Here is a 22500-nt window from a genome sequence, read left to right as displayed (position 1 = left end):
AAAAACCAAAAGATATTCAAGGAGACGGAATTTCTTCGGTGTTCTACCTATACGTATGCATTCATATATATAGGTACAGACACTCACACATATAGACGTATATCTATACATATATATATATACTGTATATATAGATGCATATCTATATATATATACGTATCTCGTACTCGTGGCACATTCAACAATATTTCACAGAAAACTTATTACGTCGTCGCTTTTAATCTACATCTATCTCTCTCACTTTCACTAACTCACTCACTGACTTACTCTTTCTTTCTCTCTCTCTCTCTCTCTGTCTCTCTCTCTCTCTCTCTCTCTCGCATTCGCACTTGTAATGAATTTATCAATAATATCACAATTTGTTCACTACACTTACCACGAAGAATAGATTGAAGATAAACATTAGATATTTGACGCATTGCGAGCTCGCCGATAACTTCATCGATGTCATCTTGTCGGCTATGTTACCTGAATGGTAGAACCGGGAGCAAAAAAGAAAAATAGAAAAACGTTATGTATACGTTGACATTTGAAGGACAAAAAAAAAAAAAGAAAAAAAAGAAAGAGAGAAAAGGATGGTCTCGATGACCATTTGTTTCTGAAAAACTGAATTTGAGCGGATTAAAAAAAATGAAAAAAAAAGAAGTCAAAAAAAGAAAAAAAACATGCAAATCGCATCGTTCTTTCTTTCTCTCTCTCGCTCTCTCTCACTCTCACTCACCGTCACTCTTCTTTTTTTTTCTCTTTCTTTTTGTCTCTTTTTTTCTCTCTCTTTATTTCTTTCTCTCAGGCCGATATGTCGTGTCCACAATAGTAGGAATATACACTAATTGTATCAGAAATGTGTTAAGCGAAAACGGGAATGAAACACTGATAATCCCGCCGAATAAGGAGACATTATCAATAAACGAGCATTGGTCAAACGAGAATGCACGTCGGCACATGCGCATAAGCGTGAAGTAAGGCCGATCATAGTCGAGTATGGCCGAAATTTAACGAACGCTTCTAAAACGCGCGGGCTTCCTAACTTATTGTGCGAGCGTCGTATTCTTGTTAAACGCAATAGGTACTATATACGCTATCTGTGTGAGTTTTCAACGAAAGACGTGAATAGTTCTAAAAAAAAAAAAAAAAAAAAAAAAAAAAAAAAAAAAAAAAAAGTACTTGAAATTTCTGTTTTCCTTTTTCTTTTTCCCTTTTATTATTTTCAAAAGAAGAGAGAAACAAATAAAGTTACAATGCTTGTTATCAGATGCGTACTGTTCGATAATATTCGAAATCATTCGTTCATACATGTAATTTCGTAAGTTTCATATTTGTTATAATAAAATTTTTATTGGGAGATACTTTTTTTTCTTTTTTCTTTTCTTTTCCTCCTTTTTTTTTCTTTCTTTTTTTATTTTTACTAAGTAATATATAAGCGTATTAAGTACTCTGGATAATTACGTAAATTGAATGGTGAAAGATTCAAGGCCATCTTGGAGAAATCGTTTCCAGATGTATCATAACAGATGTCGACAGTGTGCCGACAGCGAAAAAGGAATATGAAAATATATGTGTATCAGGAAACGACACGAGATCGGTACAATTACCGACATTCACTTTGATTTCTTCAATTTCATCACAATGCGTAAGATTATCGACGGAAAGTATTGGAAAGTGTGTATTTCTCTTATTTTCTGTTATTTACGATCGCTCTAACGATAAATTAACATTACTATCAAACTATAATCGAACAAATTGTTTATCTTAACATTTTAATTTCAATATACAAAATAAGAAAAAATCGAGGAAACATTCGTGCATATATATATATATATTTTTTTTTTAATTGAAATTTCAAGTACACATATAAATTTGTGACTTTAATAAAATCGCGTTCAGCTGTAGTATCTATTTAAAGATACGGGAGATGAAAAAAAGAGGACGAATCGTAGAAGACACCTAACCTTCGTACAACCCTGATACCCAAGGGAAAAAAGCGCGTGCGCGTTCATCGGAGCACGCATGCACGTTTATATGTTGCAATTATATAAGGACGGTGCAGTGGGATCTTTCTGACGTGGCCGACATTGGCTAGGAAATTTTCTAAACCACGGCATATTGCGTGTATGATAATATCTCTACCTGGTGGTTAGATATATGTGTAGATATATACCATTATGCTATTGGTTACAAGATAACATTGATATATATATATATATATATATATATATATATATCTAATTAGATATTAAAATAACAATTTTTTATAATCAGAAATATATCGAAGAAATTATTATAAATTCTTATTCATTTATAATAATTTTATATAGAAATTGACGATAGTCACTAATTCAATCGTCATAATAATAATAAAAAGAAAAATTTATATATAGATACGAATAATCTTTATAAATAAATTTAATTACCTGATATTTTGAACATCTTTGATCACGTGATGATAACGAGTGATATATACACTTGATTAATCTTAAAATAAAAAATATCTGAAGAATTTTATTATCCTATCACAATATACATATATTCATATAAAACAATTTGCGCGTGTAATATAAATGACGTGAGTGTAACCTGAAGTAATTACGTAGTAACTTCAAGAGTATGTTCGAGTTTCAAAGTAAGCTGTGAAGTTGTCGTTTTTTAACAATTAATAACATATATATACGTTAATAATAATTAGTCATCTCAGTGACGGATTTAGATGATGGAGATGGTCGCCCTTAAGCGACACGATATAAATTTATATTATATATAATAAATTTAATTTATTATTATTATTCTTTTTGTTTCCTTTTCATAAACAAAGGTGCCGAATCATTTTAATAATCTATTTTTTTTTTCTCTTTTTCTCGATAACAAAAAATTTTTCTTCAGAGTAACGTAGTATATAGTTTTTCATTCAAATTTATAACCACAATTGAATTTGAACAATTATATTTTTTAATTCATAATCATTTGCACGAACACTTGTGAAGTGAGAAAAAGATATGTATATATACAATTTGTATATATTATATATAATTAATTTATTTAAATGGATAGCTTTAAAAATTTCAGATGCTTCCGTCAATGTTAATTATATTTTAATTAATTATCAAATTAATAATATTGTTAATATATGTTAGTAATATGTTACATACATATATATATATATATATATATATATATATATACACATATACACACATACACGCATATTAGGCAATAAAAAATAAACATTATGAATAATGATATATGTAAATTTCAATTGGAACTTTTCGGATTTCCATCAGATTTTCTTTCCTTTTTTGTTATCGAATTTCAACGAAGCTTAATAGTCCCTTCGTGTTAGGAAAGTGAAGCCCCTGAAAACGAATATTTTAACTAACGTCTCGATTCGCAGAGAGTGAGAGACAGAGAGATAGAAAGGTGGACGGACAGACGGATGGGCGGACAGACAGACAGAGAAAAAGAGAGAGGGAGAGAGAGAGAGAGAGAGAGAGAGGTCAGTGAATCGTCTGTCTACCACCTACGTTCTCGCAATGCTTGCAATTAAATTAAAGCATACGTCGTGTATGTCGACCACCGTCAGAGCTTATCCGCTTTTATCATCGGGTGCATCGTACCGATGCACGAGTTTTTCTTTCATTTGTCAAACTTGCATTCGTATATCTGCGTATTTACGTATATGTGCACATTATAGAATTGGATATTAAAATCAAAATATCTGAATATCTTTGTCAATTATAATTTTATAAAAAATGTTATTAGAAGAAAATTATATGATATGAAGGATCAATTTTTACTGACGATAGGAGAATTTCTTTTTCAAGGTTATCTTTTTGTTTTTTTCTTTTTACGATATTTCAAGGTCATCGATAATTTTTTTTAAACAGAATCTTACGATTTCTTTTTTTTTCTTTTTTTTTACATGGATTGATTTCTCGTGCTATACTGAATAAAAAAAAAAAAATTACATAATACAATGTCGAAAACTGATTAGTTCATTAAAGGTCGTCTTAAATGATTGTTTTGAAAAGATGTCCGGTGATTCGCTCAACTGTAACGATTCATATCTTATTTTTGATTGAAGTTAGAGTAAAATCTTAAAGAAGAAAAAAATGATTTAAGCTAAGCCACATATTTACGATTATATTTTTTTTCACGAGTGCATATGCATTTGCATATGCACATTTGTTATATTGTTATATGCGAATTTATGTATATATATATATATATATATATACAATATATATTGTATGTGTGTGTTCGCGTGTATGTGGGTGTGTGTATGCGCGCGCGCGTACACACATGGGATTTCCAGAATGGCTCTTATCATAGTTATTGCTCCTTGAATACGCCTTTCTCTGGATAATTATTTTTTTGATGGCAGAAACATCGTCAAATCATTTCCTATAATATCTTCTTCTCTTTTTCCTTTCTTTTTCTTTTTTTCTTTTTTCTTTTTTTTTCTTAATAACAAAAAATTTTCAAGGTAAACTATTCGGATCGAACGACCTGTATAAAATAACTTTTTTTCATATATTTTTTTATTTTTATTTTTATTTTATATATATATATATATATATATTTTTACAAACAAAATTCCCAAATCACTTTAATAACATTTTCCTCCTTTTCCCGATGATGAAAAATTTTTAATTGAATTGGACCGAATCGGGCACACGTTATAAAATAGCATGTTATTTGTACTTTTTTCTTTTTTTTTTTTTTGTTTTTTTTTTCTTTTTTTCTTTTTTTTAAGGACGATTCAATTCATAGCGTGATTACTCTACGATTGAAACGCAAAGACACTTTAATCAAATATAATGGATAAATGGGGTCTCGATTGTTCAAGTCAATGTAAGATTTGTTCAAGATATGTACGTCATTTTTTTTTTTTTACTTCTTTTCTCTTCTTGTGAGGAATAAAAATGAAGAAATAAAAAAGTCTAAAATAAGAAAGATAATTCGTGGGTCTGCTATTAGAAAAAAAAAAAGAAAAAAAATATGTCGTAGAAATCATGTGACCTATGTTAGCTCGGGGATAAACGTAATATGTTTATAAGTATCGACGAGACTATTTGCGCACAAGAAAAATACGAATGCTCGAATATTATTTTCCTCGAAAGTAACAGCTGTTCCCGCATAACTAACAATGAGTAAAACTAAAGAAGGTTTACAAAGTGTGTACATGATGTTTCAAGTTTCTACTTTATAACTTTATCTATAACTTAAAGTTAACAATAAATTTATATATATATATATATATATATATATATTATTTATCTTTTTCTTTTATGTAAATTTATTATTTTTATTCTCCTCTTAAAATACTCATTGTCAAAATTTGATCGGAAAATTTTATAAAATCCTTTCATATAAACACGTAATAATTATTAGAAAAATTTTACGTCATTGCGAATTTATTATCCGACAATGGAACATAGTTTTTGTCCAACGACACTTCCTTGCGTTACGGGACTCGTTAGGCCAATCGGAAAGCCGTTTTGACTGACCGCGAAATTCAATTCGAGTTATTTAGGACAAGGGTAAATATCGAGAGCTATCCATCCATTTTACGAACTAGATGTAAGTATATATATATATATATATATGAAACGAAGTAGATACGAATGTTATGTTGAAATCGATGTATGTCATGAAAATGGGGAAGGGTGAATGAAAGATAAGCCATGTGACGAGGGACGATAAGATATTCCCGTGTCTCGAGTAAGAAAAAAAAAGGGGTGGGGGGAAAGAAAAAAGAAAAAAGAAAAAAGAAAAAAAAATAAAAGAAAAAAAAAAAGAGACAAAGAGAAAAAGGATGAAGGGGGAATGAGAATACATGTCTCGTTCTTTTCGAACTATACCCACTTCGCATAAGTGACGTATGTACGTGCATACATTGTATATATGTATATATGTATTTATGTATGTGTGTATGTACGTATGTATATACGTCGGGGTAATTGTTAACCAAGGATCCTATTGAACCGAAGTAGGGCTGCTACGAAGCGAGTCCACCCTCGTATAAAATGATCAATCGAGCCCTTCGTCATTTTTCTTTTTTTTTATTTATTTTTTTGTTCTTTTTTGTTTTTTTTTGTTTTTTTAGTTTTTTAGTTGTTTGTTTCCCCTATAACAATAATAGTAATAACGATAAAACGTTTCCTAACTTTTCTTTTTCTTTTTTAATCTGCTTGTTTCTCTTTTCGAATACGAGCGACGTAACGAAAATCATCTATTCGTAATACAATTAAAATTTTGTATTCGAGTTCAATCATCATCAATAAGAATGTTCAATTTAATTGCCAATTAGCTGGAGCATACTATGTTTGTTTTCCAAAGGAGTTCATAAAATTCAAGAGTAAGAACATCAGTAATTAATAGGATCGCCATGATGCATCATTTCTCTCACCGAATGAGCTCGAGACCAAGCACAGCCTCTCTCTCTCTCTCTCTCTCTCTCTCTCTCTCTCTCTCTCTCTCTCTCTCTCTCTCTCTCTCTCTCTTATAGGTGCGCTGTAGTATAAGACTTCAGGGCTGTATTCATGGGAATATAACGTAACTATGATAAAAGTATATTCGATTAGAAATACTTTCACAAATCTTCACTTCGAAAGCGTCGATAATCTTAAACATTCGTCATACATTTCGTATATATATATATATATATTTCAACTTATCTTTTAAAGATATTTCATTTAAAATCATTTGTCTGGAATCGTTTGTACCATACGACAATCTTCATTTGATCCTTTTTATTTTTCATCTTTTTTTCTTTTTTTCTCTTATTTATTTTCCTTCCTTTTCCCTTTTTTTTTTTTTTGCAGATTCAACGTCGTCAATCAGCAAAAAGATTTTCATCGTGTTATGGATTTTTGTTTTCTTTTTTTATCGATCAATGAAAATCCTTAATGAAAAATCGATGACAAATATATATATATATATATATATATATATATATATATCAAAATGAACGATTAAAAATGATGAAATATCGAATTGGAAGTAACACCAACATTTGATACATCCTTGAGCATGAACTCAGGTAAGTGGTGGGAGACGCAAGAGTTGCGCGCGCACCGTGGCACATCGTACCGTCCCGTGCAACACAACAAAAATATGTAATTTGGCCACACTTCGTAACGAACGTTCGAAGCAGGAATATCGTTCTCGTTAATTGTTCCGAATCACTGAAAGATATTTCTTAAAATTTTTCAGTCTATATATATATATCTATCTATATATCTATATATCTATTTATATATATATATATATATATATATATATATATATTAATAAATCGTGTAATTAGTATCATAGAAACGAATCGATCTTAAATTAATAAGGTGAAACAATTTGAACGACGAATCGTTCGTCTTACAAAAGTATCCTTATTTTTTCGCGCCTAATAAAAAAAAAAGAAGTGAGAATAGTGAGGCGGAAAAATGGTGTCCGGCACTATGGCTTGCGTGAAATACCTGCTATTCCTTTTCAACTTGATATTCGCGGTGAGTAACGAGATTTAACGGTGTCATCATCCTCTCTATTCCTTTCCCTCTGTCTGTCTCTTTATTTCTTTATCTCTGTCTCCTTCTTTCTCTGTATCTCTTACTATTGACGTCGTCCTGAAAGAAAAAAAAAAGAATAATATTTATTTCGCATCTGTCTATCTCTCTCTCTCTCTCTCTTTCTTTCTCTCTGTCTTATTCTCGAAATATTTTTTCTTAGATTCTTTTCTAATTAAAAGTTCCTATATTATCGAACGCGAGAGAAATATTCTTAGAATTATTTTATTCTTCATTTTATTTATTGTCTGTATATATATATAGATAGATAGTAATAAGATAGTATATATATATATACACTATCTTATTACTAATTTGTTTATTTATTGACTTTATATAAAATACACACACATATACATCTAACATACATATCTAATTATATATATATATATATATATATATATATATATACTATTTTATTACTCATTTGTTTATTTATTGACTTTCTATAAGATACAAATACACACATTTAACGTACACATCTAATACTATATGTATAACATACGTATAACATATAACATTATATATATATAATATATATATAACATTATATATATATAATATATATATATATATATGTAACAACCGCTCAAGAATATATAACATTGCTTTACTTTTTATATTTTTATTTAATATGTAAAATCACATTTGATAATTGGATATTTTCAATTTGAATTTATTTAACTTTTTCTTTTTTTTCCTTTGTTCTTAGTCGCGAGAAACAGCGCAGATTATATTCAGCTGGAAATGTTTCGAAATTCAAGAAACACATTTATGAGATACGAGATAATTACTTTCTTTCTCTCTTACGTTCTTTCTCTTTCTCTTTCTCTTTCTCTTTTTTTGTCTGTTTCTTTTGCGACACCATCGGAAAGGAAAAAGATAAAAAGAGATCTTGTGTTAGTTAGTTGACTAAATATTTTTTTTTTACTTTCACCCTACTATTTTTTAAAATCATTGCGTGACTCATTGAAGGAAAAGTTCCTTCCTCCGCGTTCGCTTTCTTCTCTCCCGATAGGAAATGGACGAGCCCACGAGGAGAGAGGGATGTGGTATAGTATAGTGGTTTGTAGGTTCTTGTTCTTGCGTACAACGTTGCGTCGTACTCGCCGAAGTGGAAGGAAACAAAAGAAAGGAATCCACAAGGAGTTTTTAGACTTTTGTAATCACTGACAATATAATAACTTTGACTCATTTATTAAAAAAATTTCATTACATATTATTCCTCATCTTATCTTCATTCGTTCATATGTTATTGTAATTTTTTTTTTTTACTTCATTTATTTATTTATTTATTTATTTATTTATTTTTTCTTCTTTTATTTTCTTATATAAACGTACATCCATAAATGATAAATATTCATGCGTGAATGAACTTTCAGAATGATTGATAATAATTCAAATGAGAACGCATAGATGGAAAAATTGTATTCGATCGATCACGAAACGTTAATGAATAAAAAATCGCAAAGCTTCGTTTTCGGCCGTAATCGATTTCTCTTGTATGTACGTAAATTACATCTATTTATATATATATATATATATATATATATATATATATATACACACTACTATAATACTACAAGTACTACTACTACTACTACTACGTATATATTATACATAGTGTAAAGCATGTGACATATATACGAGAGAGAGAGAGAGAGAGAGAGAGAGAGAGAGAGAGAGAGAGAGAGAGAGAGAGAGAGAGAGAGAGAGCAGAGAAAGAAAGAAAAAAAGAGAAGAAAAAAATTCGTTCGATCGAGGTTACTTAAAACTCGATCTTCTTTTCTCAAACAAAACCAGGTCAGAGTTTTTCGAACTCTGATATTCCCGCGTACGCCCAATGTATTTATTTCTCTACTTTTCTCCCTCACCCACCCACCCACCTATCCACCCACTCTCCCCTTTCTTGTTATTCATTTTGTCAAATAATCTCTCTCAATTGCTCCGTTGATAATAAATTTCTCTATCGTTCCGATCGATAAAATTTTTCGTTACTATTAAACGAAAAAATAGAGAAAGAAAGGAGATAGTAATAATAAAGAATATCTAGAAGAATCATAGGTTATGTTCATTCGATATAGAAGACTATATAGTACGTGTTTTATCGTAACGAAGTAAGGGATGAATGTATTGTACATATATACGTACATAAATGGCCCAATTTTTTTTTTTTTTTTTTTTTTTTTTCTAACTATCACTCTGTATATTGTGCACATACTACTTTTAAGTATTGCCGTCTGTTACGATTAGATATAAGGCAGGAAAAGTCAAACGTTCATCGTACTAGTATACATTTATATACAGGGTGGACCAAAGGTTCTTAAAAATCGTATCGATTTAATCGATATTAAAAATTACTTAGAAATTTTCTGGCTCACTCTGTGTATATATAGTGGGTGTGTATTATATATAAATATATATATACATATATAGGATGTTTCATAATATATTGCAACTCTCACAATATGATGGGCATAGGATCTTGCTTTATGTTCTAATAATTTGATTTATGAGTCAAAGATAAACAGGATATGCCACAGGCCAAATAATTATCATCTTTTAATTGCTAAAATAGAGAAAATGTTTCATGCGTTATTCGAACACTTCGTTGGTCTCAAAGAGTGAACAAGATTACCTACTTCTCTTATATCGTCACACTGCTACAGTATGCAATTATATGACATAATTTTATATTTAGGACAATCTATGTATATATATATATATATATATAAAGAAAGAAAATAAAATAAAAAAAAAACTAAATAAGTATAACCATCCATAAAAGTAATTATAATAATAAAAAAGAAAAAGAAAAGTACAATAAAATAAAAAAAATTTCTTCCCACTTTTAAAAAAATATTTTATTTATTATTTTTAAATCCTAATACTAATCTTGTAATATTTATTCATTTATACACACACACATATATGTATTTTAAATGTTAATGACAATAACACGATATTTATCTGCGTATTATGAAATACACTGTATACGTGCAATGCCCGTCGTTTTCTGTCGAAGGGGGGTCAACTTCTCGAGAGAATAATTATATATACATATATATATATGAGTGAGTGTGTTTGTGTATGTATGTGAACGTAGGGTGGTACGCGACCTCCGTTAGCCAAGCGTACAAACCATATACGTGGACATGTTTTGAACGAGTCGGAGGGAGAAAGGACGATAGTATCGATACCATTGTGACTAGCATAGTGCTATGTCCGTATCGAATAGACATTTTATATACTACTCGTCTTATCCATTACGATTTATATATCACGTATTCTAATACCTTTTTCGTTTAGTTAATATTATTTCTCTTCTCATTCGTATCGTATCGTATCGTATCGTAACATATCATATTGCATTGTATCGTGTCATGTCATGTTGTATGTCATTAACCGTTTCTTTTAAACAAATGCAAATTGATAGACGGAAGTCTCGATAATGCCAGGAATTAATTATGAGCTTAGATCTCTTTCCTTTTTTAAATTCTTCAATCATTTAATCTTCCTGAAAGATTAACGTAATTGAATTCACAATTAAAAAATATATATGACATATTTATTAATTGATAATGATTAATATCAATTATGTATGAATTATTAATATCAATATAGTATGAACAGAGATCTTTCGAGGATCCATGATGGCTAAAAAAAAAAAAAAGAAAAAAAAAAAAGATAAAAAGAAAAAAAAAAGAATCATAAATGAAAAGGTTAGATTATAACGCGCCATTTGCTTTTACACGCTTCATTTATTTTCTATAGGTTAAATTTTATAGAGCGAATATATAAAATGGAGTGAAAGGAATCGTAAACTTATTTAATTTTTATGTTTCATTTCATTTCATTTTGATTTCCGACAACGAGTAGACATTGTTACATTGTTCTAGGAAAAATCTATTTTTCGGAATAATTGCTACGAGTGACAGAAATAATGTTCAGTCAATAACAATGAAATATAGTCTATACAATACTTAAAGAAATTATGGTCTATTAGCCAATTGGCATTTTGACATTTATCTGTGTATATTTATTTGTTTTTCTTTTGAAAATACAAAGAACTAGGTTTCACAAAGATATTCATTATTTATTGGTTAATAAACCTAACGACATACAATATATATATATATATATATATATATATATATATATATATATATATATATATATATATATATATATAGAAGGAAGATGTGAAAAAGAAAGAGAAAGGAGAGGGGCAGAAAGAGTCAGAGGAAGAGGAAGATAGTGCGTGATTTGTTTTACAATATGAACTTTAGCATCTACCTTGCCCTCTTTCCTATATAATATATATATATATATATATATATATATATATATATATATATATAATATAATATATATTTACATGGGCATACGCGCGCACTTGTGCACAGATACATGAACTATCTTGTCCGTGACGAATACACGCCCTACTTGACTCATCTAACGGGAATAATCTTGCCCTTAATTGAAACCCTTTTATGAGACGCACTCGTTTTATCTACATTTCTGCGTCACTTCGTACGCTCCGTTTCATCGTTATAATCTTCTTATTAGAAGGTTAGAATGGGTCAATGTAATTATATAAACTTTTACTATTAGAAAGGTGCTATAATGTTGCTATAAAGATGCCATAATGATAATGATAATAATAATAATAATAATAATAATAATGGCTATAAAAGAACTTTGTGATTGGTGGATCGTTTGATATTTGATTTTAAAGTTAACTTTCATTTTCTTTTTTGTTTCGTTTTATATCGTAATAAACTAGAGAGAGGGGGAGGAGAGGGGGAGGGAGAGAGAGAGATCGTTTTTGTTCTTTTTTACCGTCGATTTGACAATATCTAAATCGATAAATAAATTCGTTCGGGTTTCTCTAGTGGTTACTGCTTTTCGCGCGAAGATATGAATGATTACTTAGGTCGCGCGCGATCGATTTCACATGCATTATGGTAACGGTGGTTTATAAGCAATGATCAGAAACTGTTTCATGGACGTAAAGTAACTTTTAATCATTCGAAGGACGAATTAAATGTCTATTATTCGAACGTTCGAAATTATCGATAATGTTATGCAGAAATGAAAATCTTTTCTGAAAGAAAATGTATAGCATATAATACGAGAACGATATTACAAAAAATCCCTTTCTCTTGTGTGCGTGTGTGTGTGTAATATTATATAAGTAGGCGTATTTCTCGTATTTATAATGCGTATATAAATAAAGACAAAGCGTAGGTAGAACTTTTGTTCGGTGTCTATCCACCAAAGGCCTTCTCTACCTACAACTTCAGATATGATATTATATATATACAGGGTGTCATGAATATATTTTCAACGAATCTTATCAATATATACGAATGTATGTGTATATATATATATATATATATATATAATTTGGAACAACAAAATTAAGATCAATCAATAAAATTTTTAATATAATCCACAATTAACAAAGATATGAATTAAAAAATTTTTATATTATTAATTTTCTATTTTCATTTATACAATGTGTATTACAATAATCCTATATAATACTATCAGTCACTATAATAACTTATGATTCTCTTTCCTTTCTTTTTTTTCTCTCTCTCTCTCTCTCTCTCTCTCTCTCTCTCTCTTTCTGTCTCTTATCTCAGAGATTACAAATTTATTTACTTCGTAAGAACGTTTTTATTTGGTTTGAGTTCAATGACTACTGAAGTTGTCGTCGATCGATAAGTCAATGAATAATTAATGAATAACGACAAAAATAGAGGCAGAAGTTCTTTTTCCTATTGAATCCTTTCGCCGTTTAAAATAACTAATCTTAATGAAAATCTATTTGTTTTTTTTACAGATTACCGGTATCGTCTTCATATCCGTGGGCGCAGTAATACTGGTCGTTTACAGTGGTTACAAAAACTTCGTCGACAGCTGGTTCTTCGCTGCACCTGTTTTAATGATAATCGTTGGCGTTGTAGTCTTCCTGGTGTCGTTCTTTGGTTGTTGCGGAGCAATAAAGGAAAATCATTGCATGTTGATAACAGTACGCAAGTTACTTTTTATATATATATATATATATATATATATATATATATATATATATATATAAGAAAAACAAAAAAGGAAACAAAAAAAAAATCATTTACCGTCACTTGATGCGCCATATTTTTTTGTAATCAAACCACATCGTCTATAATACCATTTTTTCTTTTCAGTACTCGGTCTTCTTGATGATTATTTTTGCACTGGAATTGGGTGCAGGCATTTCAGGCTACGTAATGCGTAATGAGGTGGATTCGATGTTGCTTAATCGTATGAATACAACCTTTTATCAATATAAAAGCGATGAAAACATTCGTAAATCCTGGGACATCATGCAATACGACGTAAGTAAATAAAAACCGGTTATACATAGTCTCTTTGAATATTTATCCTTATTTATTTTCTTTATACGAACGCACATACACACACACATGCACGCACACACAACCCATACGCACATATCATTTGTTGGGATAAAATTACATCTCATACTTTTCTGCGAAGGAAAAAATTTTATTATAATAATTCTTTTATAATAAAAAAAAAAAAAGAAAATGATAATAAATTCTTATAGAAAAGAAAAAAATGATTTTATAAAATTATTGAACAAATAGTAAAAGGGAAGGGAATAAAAAATTAATTGACTATTCAATTGAATAGGCTTATTCTATATATATATATATATTTTTTTTTTTGTCTTTATTTTTCTTTTAATGATATACTGTACAAACGTATATACGTATTCGCCTTGTAAACTGTGAATCAATATCTTCTTCGTCCCTTTTTCTCTCGTATGTTAGATTATTGTATCTATATATCCCATATATATATATATATGTAGTACGAGAATATACTACTCGTATATATTACCACGTACATATAATCTTACCACATACTGACTTACGTACACGTATCATATCTATCTCTATTTGTACGTAACTCGCATTAATGATATTACAAGGATCCCTCAATATTTCCTAGCATTCTGAGTTTCCTATATATATATATATATATATATATAAGTAAAACTATTCTATTTCATCATTATCGTTTTCCTCTAAAAAATCTTAGAAATCATTTATCTTATCAAAGTATTATATAACTTTTTTTTTATATATATATACATACATATTTTTTTTTATGTATATTATATATATATATATATATATATATATATATATATAAATGAAAGTTATATATATATATATTATATTGTGCTTTGTTCATGATATTTAAGCTCGATCGATCAGTAAATTTAATAAACTTGGTATTTAAGTGAAATGTGTTACACAGTGGGTCACGCTATGTATATAAGTACAGTGTATAAATGTATACGGTGTCCCAATTGAATTTATCATTTTAGATATCTCCGTTATAAAATATAGTAATATCATAATTATTTATTTTTCTAAATTTTATACACACATATATAAATATATATAAGGCATTATAGTCTTCCTGATTTATTTGGTTGTCACTGCATGTTGATAACAATAAACAGTTTAAAAACAAAAAGAATTAATTTACTATATCACATGATTATCATTGCCATATTACTTTTTACCAAACTATTTTTCTATATTTTCCATTTTAATATTCGATTGTTTTGATGATTATATATATATATTTATATAACAAATATATAGCTTTTATTATTATTGGTATTATTATTATTATTATTGGTATTATTATTATTATTATTATTATTATTATTATTATTATTATTATTATTATTATTATTATTATTATTATTATTATTATTGTTATTATTATTATTATTGTTATTATTATTATTATTGTTATTATTATTATTATTATTATTATTATTATTATTATTATTATTATTATTATTATTATTATTATTATTATTATTATTATTATTATTATTGTTATTATTATTATTATTGTTATTATTATTATTATTATTGTTATTATTATTATTATTATTATTTAATCTTACGTTTCTATTGAAATGACCCGGTAAATTCAAATAAGATCCCCCTGTATATATCTTGCACAATATATACGTCTTCACTAGTGAAAGGGAAATTGTGTAAGAATCATTTGATCGATTACTGAACATTTTCGTTGCTGAGTACGAGTTAATCGTAAATAATAAAAATAACAATAATAATTAACCAAGAAAGACGTTCGTAGCCCTTGGTGATGTTCAAGCTTGGAAATAATTATTTTGTGTACATGGTATCTATATAAATCTATCCATTAATTCGATAATATTGTTATTATAGTTACGATGCTGTGGTATAGAGAATCCAGGAGATTGGGCCAAACTTAATTACACGGATAATATAATACCGGATTCTTGTTGTACGGAAATTTCTGCCGGTGATAAATGTGATTCGAATTCGGTTCATTCCAATGGTGATGGTTGTATGTCCAAGTTACAACAGACCATTAAGTACAATTCTTTGGCTTTAGCATCCGTTGGTATAGGAATTGCTCTTACTCAGGTAAAATAAATCATATATATATATATATATATATATATATATATATATATATATATATATATGTAATGTATAACTTAATTTTATTTTCTGATGATATGTCACAGCAAAAAAATGTCACAACGAAAGATCTTTGTTTGAATGAAAATTAGATTTAAATCACTATTAAAATATCATGAGTTGTTCATAATTTAAAAAAATAAAGAATGAGTTTAAATGAGACACTCAGTATATGATGTGGTTTGTACTTTGTTGCGATCGCAAATCGTATTAAAAAGAAAAAAAAATTGAATTTGATATTACCAACATACTCGTTGTGGCAAAGGTCTCGTTACAAGATATTCTTATTCTTTTTCTTTTTATATTGGTTTCAGTTGATCGGAGTAACCTTTGCGTGCTGTTTGGCTCGCTCAATTCGTCGCGAGTACGAGACTGTGTAAGCTGTCAGACACAAATTTTAATTGCAACATGCCTAACATGCACTTTTTATAAATACTGTTCTGTTACACTGGTTACATCACCCTTATCTTTGTTATCTTAACTATGTATAACTTACAATTTCGGTGCACAATTTACACATCAAGAGTGTATTCTTTTTTATTGCTTATCTTACTGACACACTGCGTTAAATATTTTATCTCTTTAAAAGGATTGATCAATTTAAAATACATGTTGAACTGATGGTATTGGTGTACTAAGTACGAAATTGATACTATTTTTGGTAATTGGGCTTTCTCTATAGTCATAAAGATCTTTTCGTATGTTTTATATATATACATTTTTACATTAAATTTAGAACATTTAAAGACTTTATATGTATAATAATCTATCACTATACAACACATTGTTTTTGTAAATCCTATAAATTTGCACTGTAGGTAACAACTATATATATACGTAATACCTAATCGTATATACATTCAGCTTTGTAATGCTGTTATAGCCGAGCCATGGGTAACGTGATTTAAAAAATGACATATAACATATCAATATAAGTTCGAATATTATGTTTAAAAAAAAAAAATCAATTGCAAAATTTCCAAAGAAGTTTGAAGAAGTCTTGGCTAAGCAAATATTCGTCTTAAGGAATGGCGTTATTTATGTTAAATGATGGCAAGGTCATCATTTTTGTCATCATTTTATTTTTTTTCTTTTTTACTTTCTTTTCTTATTTATTAAAAGATATAATTTTAAATCTGAAAAGGAGTAAAGTGAAGCAAATGTAATCTATGTTAAAAGCAAAAGCTTTATTCTCTCGCATGAATACATGTCTATGTAGATTATTTATTAGGGCTCCACTATAATAATACTAGTCTATTTGGTTTTCACGATTTAAGCATTGATTATGTAAGTACTCAAGAAAACTGTACAGTTTCAAATGTATCTGTGATTGAAAATCATAATTAAGTAAATTATTTCTTGGTACATTCGTTGCTTTAATACAAATGAACAAAGATTTTTAGATTAACAGGTATATATCTCCCCTCTTTGTCTACACAGAAAATACACAAGTATAATAGATTTAGCGCGAGTATTTGCATATTGAAATGCCGTGTAAAACGGTATAATATATGCGTAAATTATAATTAAGAATTACTATTTATCTATTATTAAGATGTTTTGTTGTTTATTACGGTGTAAAGTTTACGTAGTGTTATAATTATGATTAATGGCCATATCCTACATAGTGAATATACAACGTCAGGTTCAAATAATTATTTTATCTTTAGCACTTTGTAGAGATATATATATATATATAAAACTAATTGATGAAAACAATTTCTACATAGTGCAGGTAAAATAACACAACAAAGTCAATGCCAATCTGTTCATTGTTATAGAGCGAAAGGTCTGTCGACTTTGGACACTGCTGGTAATATAAATTCCGCTTATAATTACGTTTTTATCAATGGAATGTTTGGCTTTTTATATGTTATTGCTTAGTCAATATGCAGTGCACTTATGTTATTCAATTAATGTATCTAAAACTCTAGTGATGTAATATTTTTACTTACAGCGAAACCACAGCACACTGATCTGCCATCAGTTAAGGGGCATTTTTCATAATATTGTTCATCATACATTGGCAGAAAGATATTTATAGTTCCATTGCGAATATGACCATTTTTATTAATTATTAAAATGCTTAAAAATGTATAGCAAAGAGGAATGATGTTAAAATTGTATTAAAATAACTTTTCTATACACGTAATATAAAAGAGAAAATATATCTTGGAAAGGTTTATTATTGAAGAACTATTTTCTGATTTCTCTTTATGAAGAATTCTCTAACAAAAATGAAATGATTTACTGCCATTACATGCCAAAAATACCAAAGAGAGCGCAGCGACTATAAAAATATATATATAACAATTTCTCTCTCTTATTTTTTTCTTTTTTTTTTTTTTTTTTCTTTTTTTTTATGTATAATACAAGACCATCGTAATGGAACAAAAAAAAAAAAAAGAAAAAAAAAAGAAAAAGGAAATAAATAAATAAGAATAAAAAAAATTATAAAAAGAAGTGTTAAAAAAAATGAGCGATAATGACAATGAATATAATCGATGTGCCATGTGTTGCAGCCATGATGTAAAAATAATTATTACAAAAGAGATTTCTCATCTATGTACAATATGTCTTCGCTCCTTGTAAAAGCATAGATATTAACATCATAAATGTGAGCTGCTTAATTTTAGTGCTCGCACTAGCTCTACAACCATCATTCCTCTTTAATTTATTATCATATATAAAAAGAAACAATAAGCTATTTTTGTCTAATCTTCCCTCTAACAGTACAATGTGAATTGGTTATCAAAGATTTACTCGCAGAGAAAAGTCTGTGTTCTAATACTCATTATTATGCAAAATGGCTTATTGCTTCTACTATATTTAAATATGAATGATATAAAACATGGCATACTTTCTTTGTATGCCTTCTCGATAAAAAAGGATACCTTTTTTTTAACAACTCTTTATTTAAATAGAATTATCAAATGTTGCAGCAGTCTTACATGTACCAAATTCGTAATGATATCATATTTATTCTAGAAATGTGCGTACTTTTATTCGTAATCGACAAAATATTCCAAGATATATATATATATATATATAAATAAATAATGTAGATATATATATATATATATATATATATATAAATAAATAATGTAGATATATATATATATATATATATATATATATATATATATATAATAAATACACAATATTTCTCCCTCATATCGATTCTTAATGCGCAAATTAACAAATATACATAATTGATGTACCTTGATATTTAGTTTCAATGATATATACATTGTCAATTTGTCAATAATGAAATCCTTTGTGTTATTAAATATATTAAAATATTCTATTCCACGTGTTCTATACCACTATGGTTGTATTATTAAAAAAAAAAAGAAAAAAGAAAAAAAAGAGAAAAGAAAAGAAAAAATGAAAAAGAAAAAAGAAAAAAATAGAAACAAAAAAATTCAAAAAGAATTGCTATAAAAGAAACCTTTACATCGTCTCGATTTTGCGAATCAAAGTACTTGCAACCAATATTATAATATTATCTATTATTTTTTGAAATTTTGTATTATTGACAAGAATAAGCTGAAACTAGGTCAGTTATTGTTAACGACAAGTTATGTTAATGATGATGATGATGATGATGATAATAATGATATATACATATGGTACTTGAAAATTTGCTACAATATTCCTTCACAATTTGAAAAATTACTATGACATAATTATTTAATGTAATTGTACAACAACGAGAGAGTTGTAAAAAGATTCAAAGTGATATTTGTATCATGTATGTACGTACGTTTTAAAATGCACTCTGGTAGTATTAAATATGCTCAGAATGGATATAAATGAAACATTCTTAGATAATTGTATTCACAGTATATTATAAACTAACTAACTAAGAGATATATATGATTAAAGTGTGCCTAACTTATAGAAAGAGAGAAGACATATGTTATAAATGATTAATATAGAAAAAAAAAAAAAGAAGTTTTAATGTCACTTAACTGTCTTGCGCAACATAGCTTGTCCAAAACTGGCACTTGTCCAAAGTTCGCTCCTTTTAATTACAATAATCGTCATTTTTTTTTTATAAATCTCAATTAGATTCTTGATATATATTGATTATTGGGCAAGAGATAAGACTGATAAAGATTATTGTAATCAGTATTAATGAGAGCATTGGTATTTTACATATATATACCGTATTCTTACAAGAGAGTAAATTTATACTAAATTATATATTTTATCTGCTTGTATTTTTTTTTCTTCTCTATAAAAGTGTAAATTATAAATTAGTCAATATTGATAAATTTGTATTAAGATAATTCCATTATTTTAATATAACTTATTATTTTTTGGCAATTTAGGAGCCAACGACATCCTTAGCACATATTTGTCTAGCCTTTATGTATATTAATAAATTAAAATTACACTAATTGTTTTGTATTTAATCTTGAATACTTGTACACCTCGTATAAAATATATATATATGTATATAAATATATAATTTAGGAAGGAAAAAATGATAACTTCGTGATATTATAATTTTATAATCAGTTTATTTTATTGTAATTTATATTTATGCAGACCATTCGGTAGCAGACTAACATCCATCATTGATTAGGATTAGTGGATCTCTCATTTCTCTTTTTTTTTTTATTTTGCCATTTTGATATCACCAGAGCTGTAGCCTCTTTCTGTCTTTAGTGAATGAGAGAGATTACAATCGCATTCATCAGTTAAATAGTTTTTGTGAATAGCACATATTTATCTCTGTGAATAATGCAGCATAACTTTGAACATATGAAATATGTTTAAAATACAATATAACGTAATCTCTTTATTTGATAAAAATTGCAAAACGAAATATCATTTAATCAAAGAGCTTATGGATAAAGAAATCTCTCAAAAAAAGAATGAATAAAAATTGAAATTAATTATTTTCTTGGAATGAAACGTTTTCCCTGATGATTTGTTACAAAAGGAATACAAAAAGGAATACGGAGAGCGACCCTTAATTAAATTGATATTTAACATGATTATAGTAAACTGCATTATGCACTTCCATAGATAAATTCTTTTTGTTTTTGTTTCTGCAGCTCTCTCTAGTTAAGGAAGAGCAAGATTGATTATATTCCATTACTACTCTTATAAACAGCAAATATGCACGTTCGACAAATATGTATGTATATCGACGTATTTACAATTCCTAAATAGAATTAATGCGCCGCTTTCACATTAAGCAACATACAAAATTTGATGTTCGTTCAACAGTTTACAAAAACGAGAAGACCTAACATTCTCAAATAATCGGGGAACCGAGTAAAATTATGAATAAAATGGTTATATCTATAATGAAGGTGTGTAAGTGAAAGAGAAAGACAGAGAGAGAGAGAGAGAAAGAGAGAGAGAGAGAGAGAGAGAGAGAGAGAGAGAGAGAGAGTGAAAGAGAGCGAGAGAGTCTCACCTCTCATGCAAAGTCATTTCACACAGTGATATTTACAAGAGAATTTGACATCGAAGAGAAAAATCTTAAAAGCTTAGTTTACATCATAAAACTGTACAATGTTAAATTGAATGAGTTTTACTGATTGTTTATTACAAGGTATATAAATTGCAGTCACACACATTACCACCCAATTTTCCAAGCAACAACTTGCTCCTTCGATCTGAATTATTTACAAAGTGGTTTGTTGGTCCACCTTGCCATTAAAAGCCATTATCTTTCGTTTCTTGTCATAAACATGTCTTAATTATATAAAAATCACATGAAAGAAAAATTTGTATAAATTGATCGATAACATATAATCCAATAGATCTAAGATTTTACTAAGATCTTTCTTAGTAAAAAAGAAAAAAAACCAAAATTTCAATACTTTACTGAACACATTGAATACGAAATGGCTACTACACAAAAGATTAGAAAATGAGTAAAACATTTCTTAATTTGTTTTGTGACACAGCCATTTTCCTAAAGGAAAACGAAGTACAAATACCAAAAAAAAGTAATGAAGTACAGTAATGAGATAGTACGGAATACTTATGGCTATATAAGTATAAGACAATTTATACATACACATGTAGACAATAGAAATTTCAGTTTCTTCAATGTACTAGTTCGAATATACAGGAAATGATATTTATTTACAGTTACAAAGATTTTGCAGGTGGCCCCAAATATTATAATTGGATTTTATGTTCTTGCAAATACCAATATTATCTTTGGAGAAGATGTACTTGGTAAAAATTCCGAATAGGTGCACGTAATGTTGGTATGGCCAATTTGGATAAAAATTGAATTAAAATTATATTTAAACAATATAATTTAAAAATATAATAAAATTGAGTAAATATAAAAATATTGGAGTTTACATTGTGGAGAATCGTGCCTTTCTAGATTCACGTTT

The 22500-nt window shown here is 28.0% G+C and overlaps 3 protein-coding genes across 6 annotated transcripts in view; 1 reads left to right on the top strand and 2 right to left on the bottom strand.

Moving 5' to 3' along the window:
* LOC118447855 (CD63 antigen-like) overlaps positions 1–2605 on the bottom strand; it is a 7438-nt gene extending 4833 nt beyond the window's left edge. Inside the window, exons 1-2 of one of the 2 annotated variants that reach the window (XM_085655952.1) lie at positions 2412–2605; positions 377–468 (exon numbers count right to left, since the gene is read on the bottom strand). In XM_085655952.1, coding sequence (XP_085512078.1) covers positions 377–468; positions 2412–2427 — 108 coding nt within the window. In that variant the 5' untranslated portion in view covers positions 2428–2605. Of the gene's footprint in view, positions 1–376; positions 469–721; positions 927–2411 lie in introns of those variants that run through there. The other variant, XM_085655953.1, reaches the window with a different exon arrangement.
* A 4540-nt stretch (positions 2606–7145) lies between these two features.
* LOC118447853 (CD63 antigen) lies at positions 7146–18546 on the top strand. Its single transcript, XM_035880335.2, has 6 exons — positions 7146–7499; positions 13408–13596; positions 13769–13939; positions 15845–16066; positions 16438–16499; positions 18081–18546. Exons 1-6 carry the CDS (start codon positions 7437–7439, stop codon positions 18097–18099), a joined length of 726 nt encoding a protein of 241 aa, XP_035736228.1. The 5' UTR covers positions 7146–7436; the 3' UTR covers positions 18100–18546.
* Positions 18547–20638: 2092 nt separating this feature from the next.
* The window catches only part of Ubc2 (ubiquitin conjugating enzyme 2), a 5646-nt gene continuing 3784 nt past the window's right edge, over positions 20639–22500 (bottom strand). For all 3 annotated transcript variants that reach the window (XM_035880127.2, XM_035880125.2, XM_035880126.2), the window contains exon 6: positions 20639–22500. This exon is cut by the window's right edge and continues 506 nt beyond it. The gene's annotated coding sequence lies outside the window, so the exon portion shown is untranslated.

Source organism: Vespa mandarinia, chromosome 3, assembly GCF_050613455.1.
Source record: "Vespa mandarinia isolate Hongniang chromosome 3, ASM5061345v1, whole genome shotgun sequence".
NCBI classification, from domain to species: domain Eukaryota; kingdom Metazoa; phylum Arthropoda; class Insecta; order Hymenoptera; family Vespidae; genus Vespa; species Vespa mandarinia.
This window is presented reverse-complemented; position numbering and strand designations above follow the sequence as displayed.

What these genes read in the sequence shown, in the direction of transcription:
- LOC118447853 (XM_035880335.2), top strand. Translation starts at nt 7,437, where the DNA reads ATGGTGTCCGGCACTATGGCTTGCGTGAAATACCTGCTATTCCTTTTC. An exon ending in GGGACATCATGCAATACGAC is followed by an intron (nt 13,940 to 15,844) that starts GTAAGTAAATAA and finishes TTGTTATTATAG; the next exon opens with TTACGATGCTGTGGTATAGA. An exon ending in TAGGAATTGCTCTTACTCAG is followed by an intron (nt 16,067 to 16,437) that starts GTAAAATAAATC and finishes TATTGGTTTCAG; the next exon opens with TTGATCGGAGTAACCTTTGC.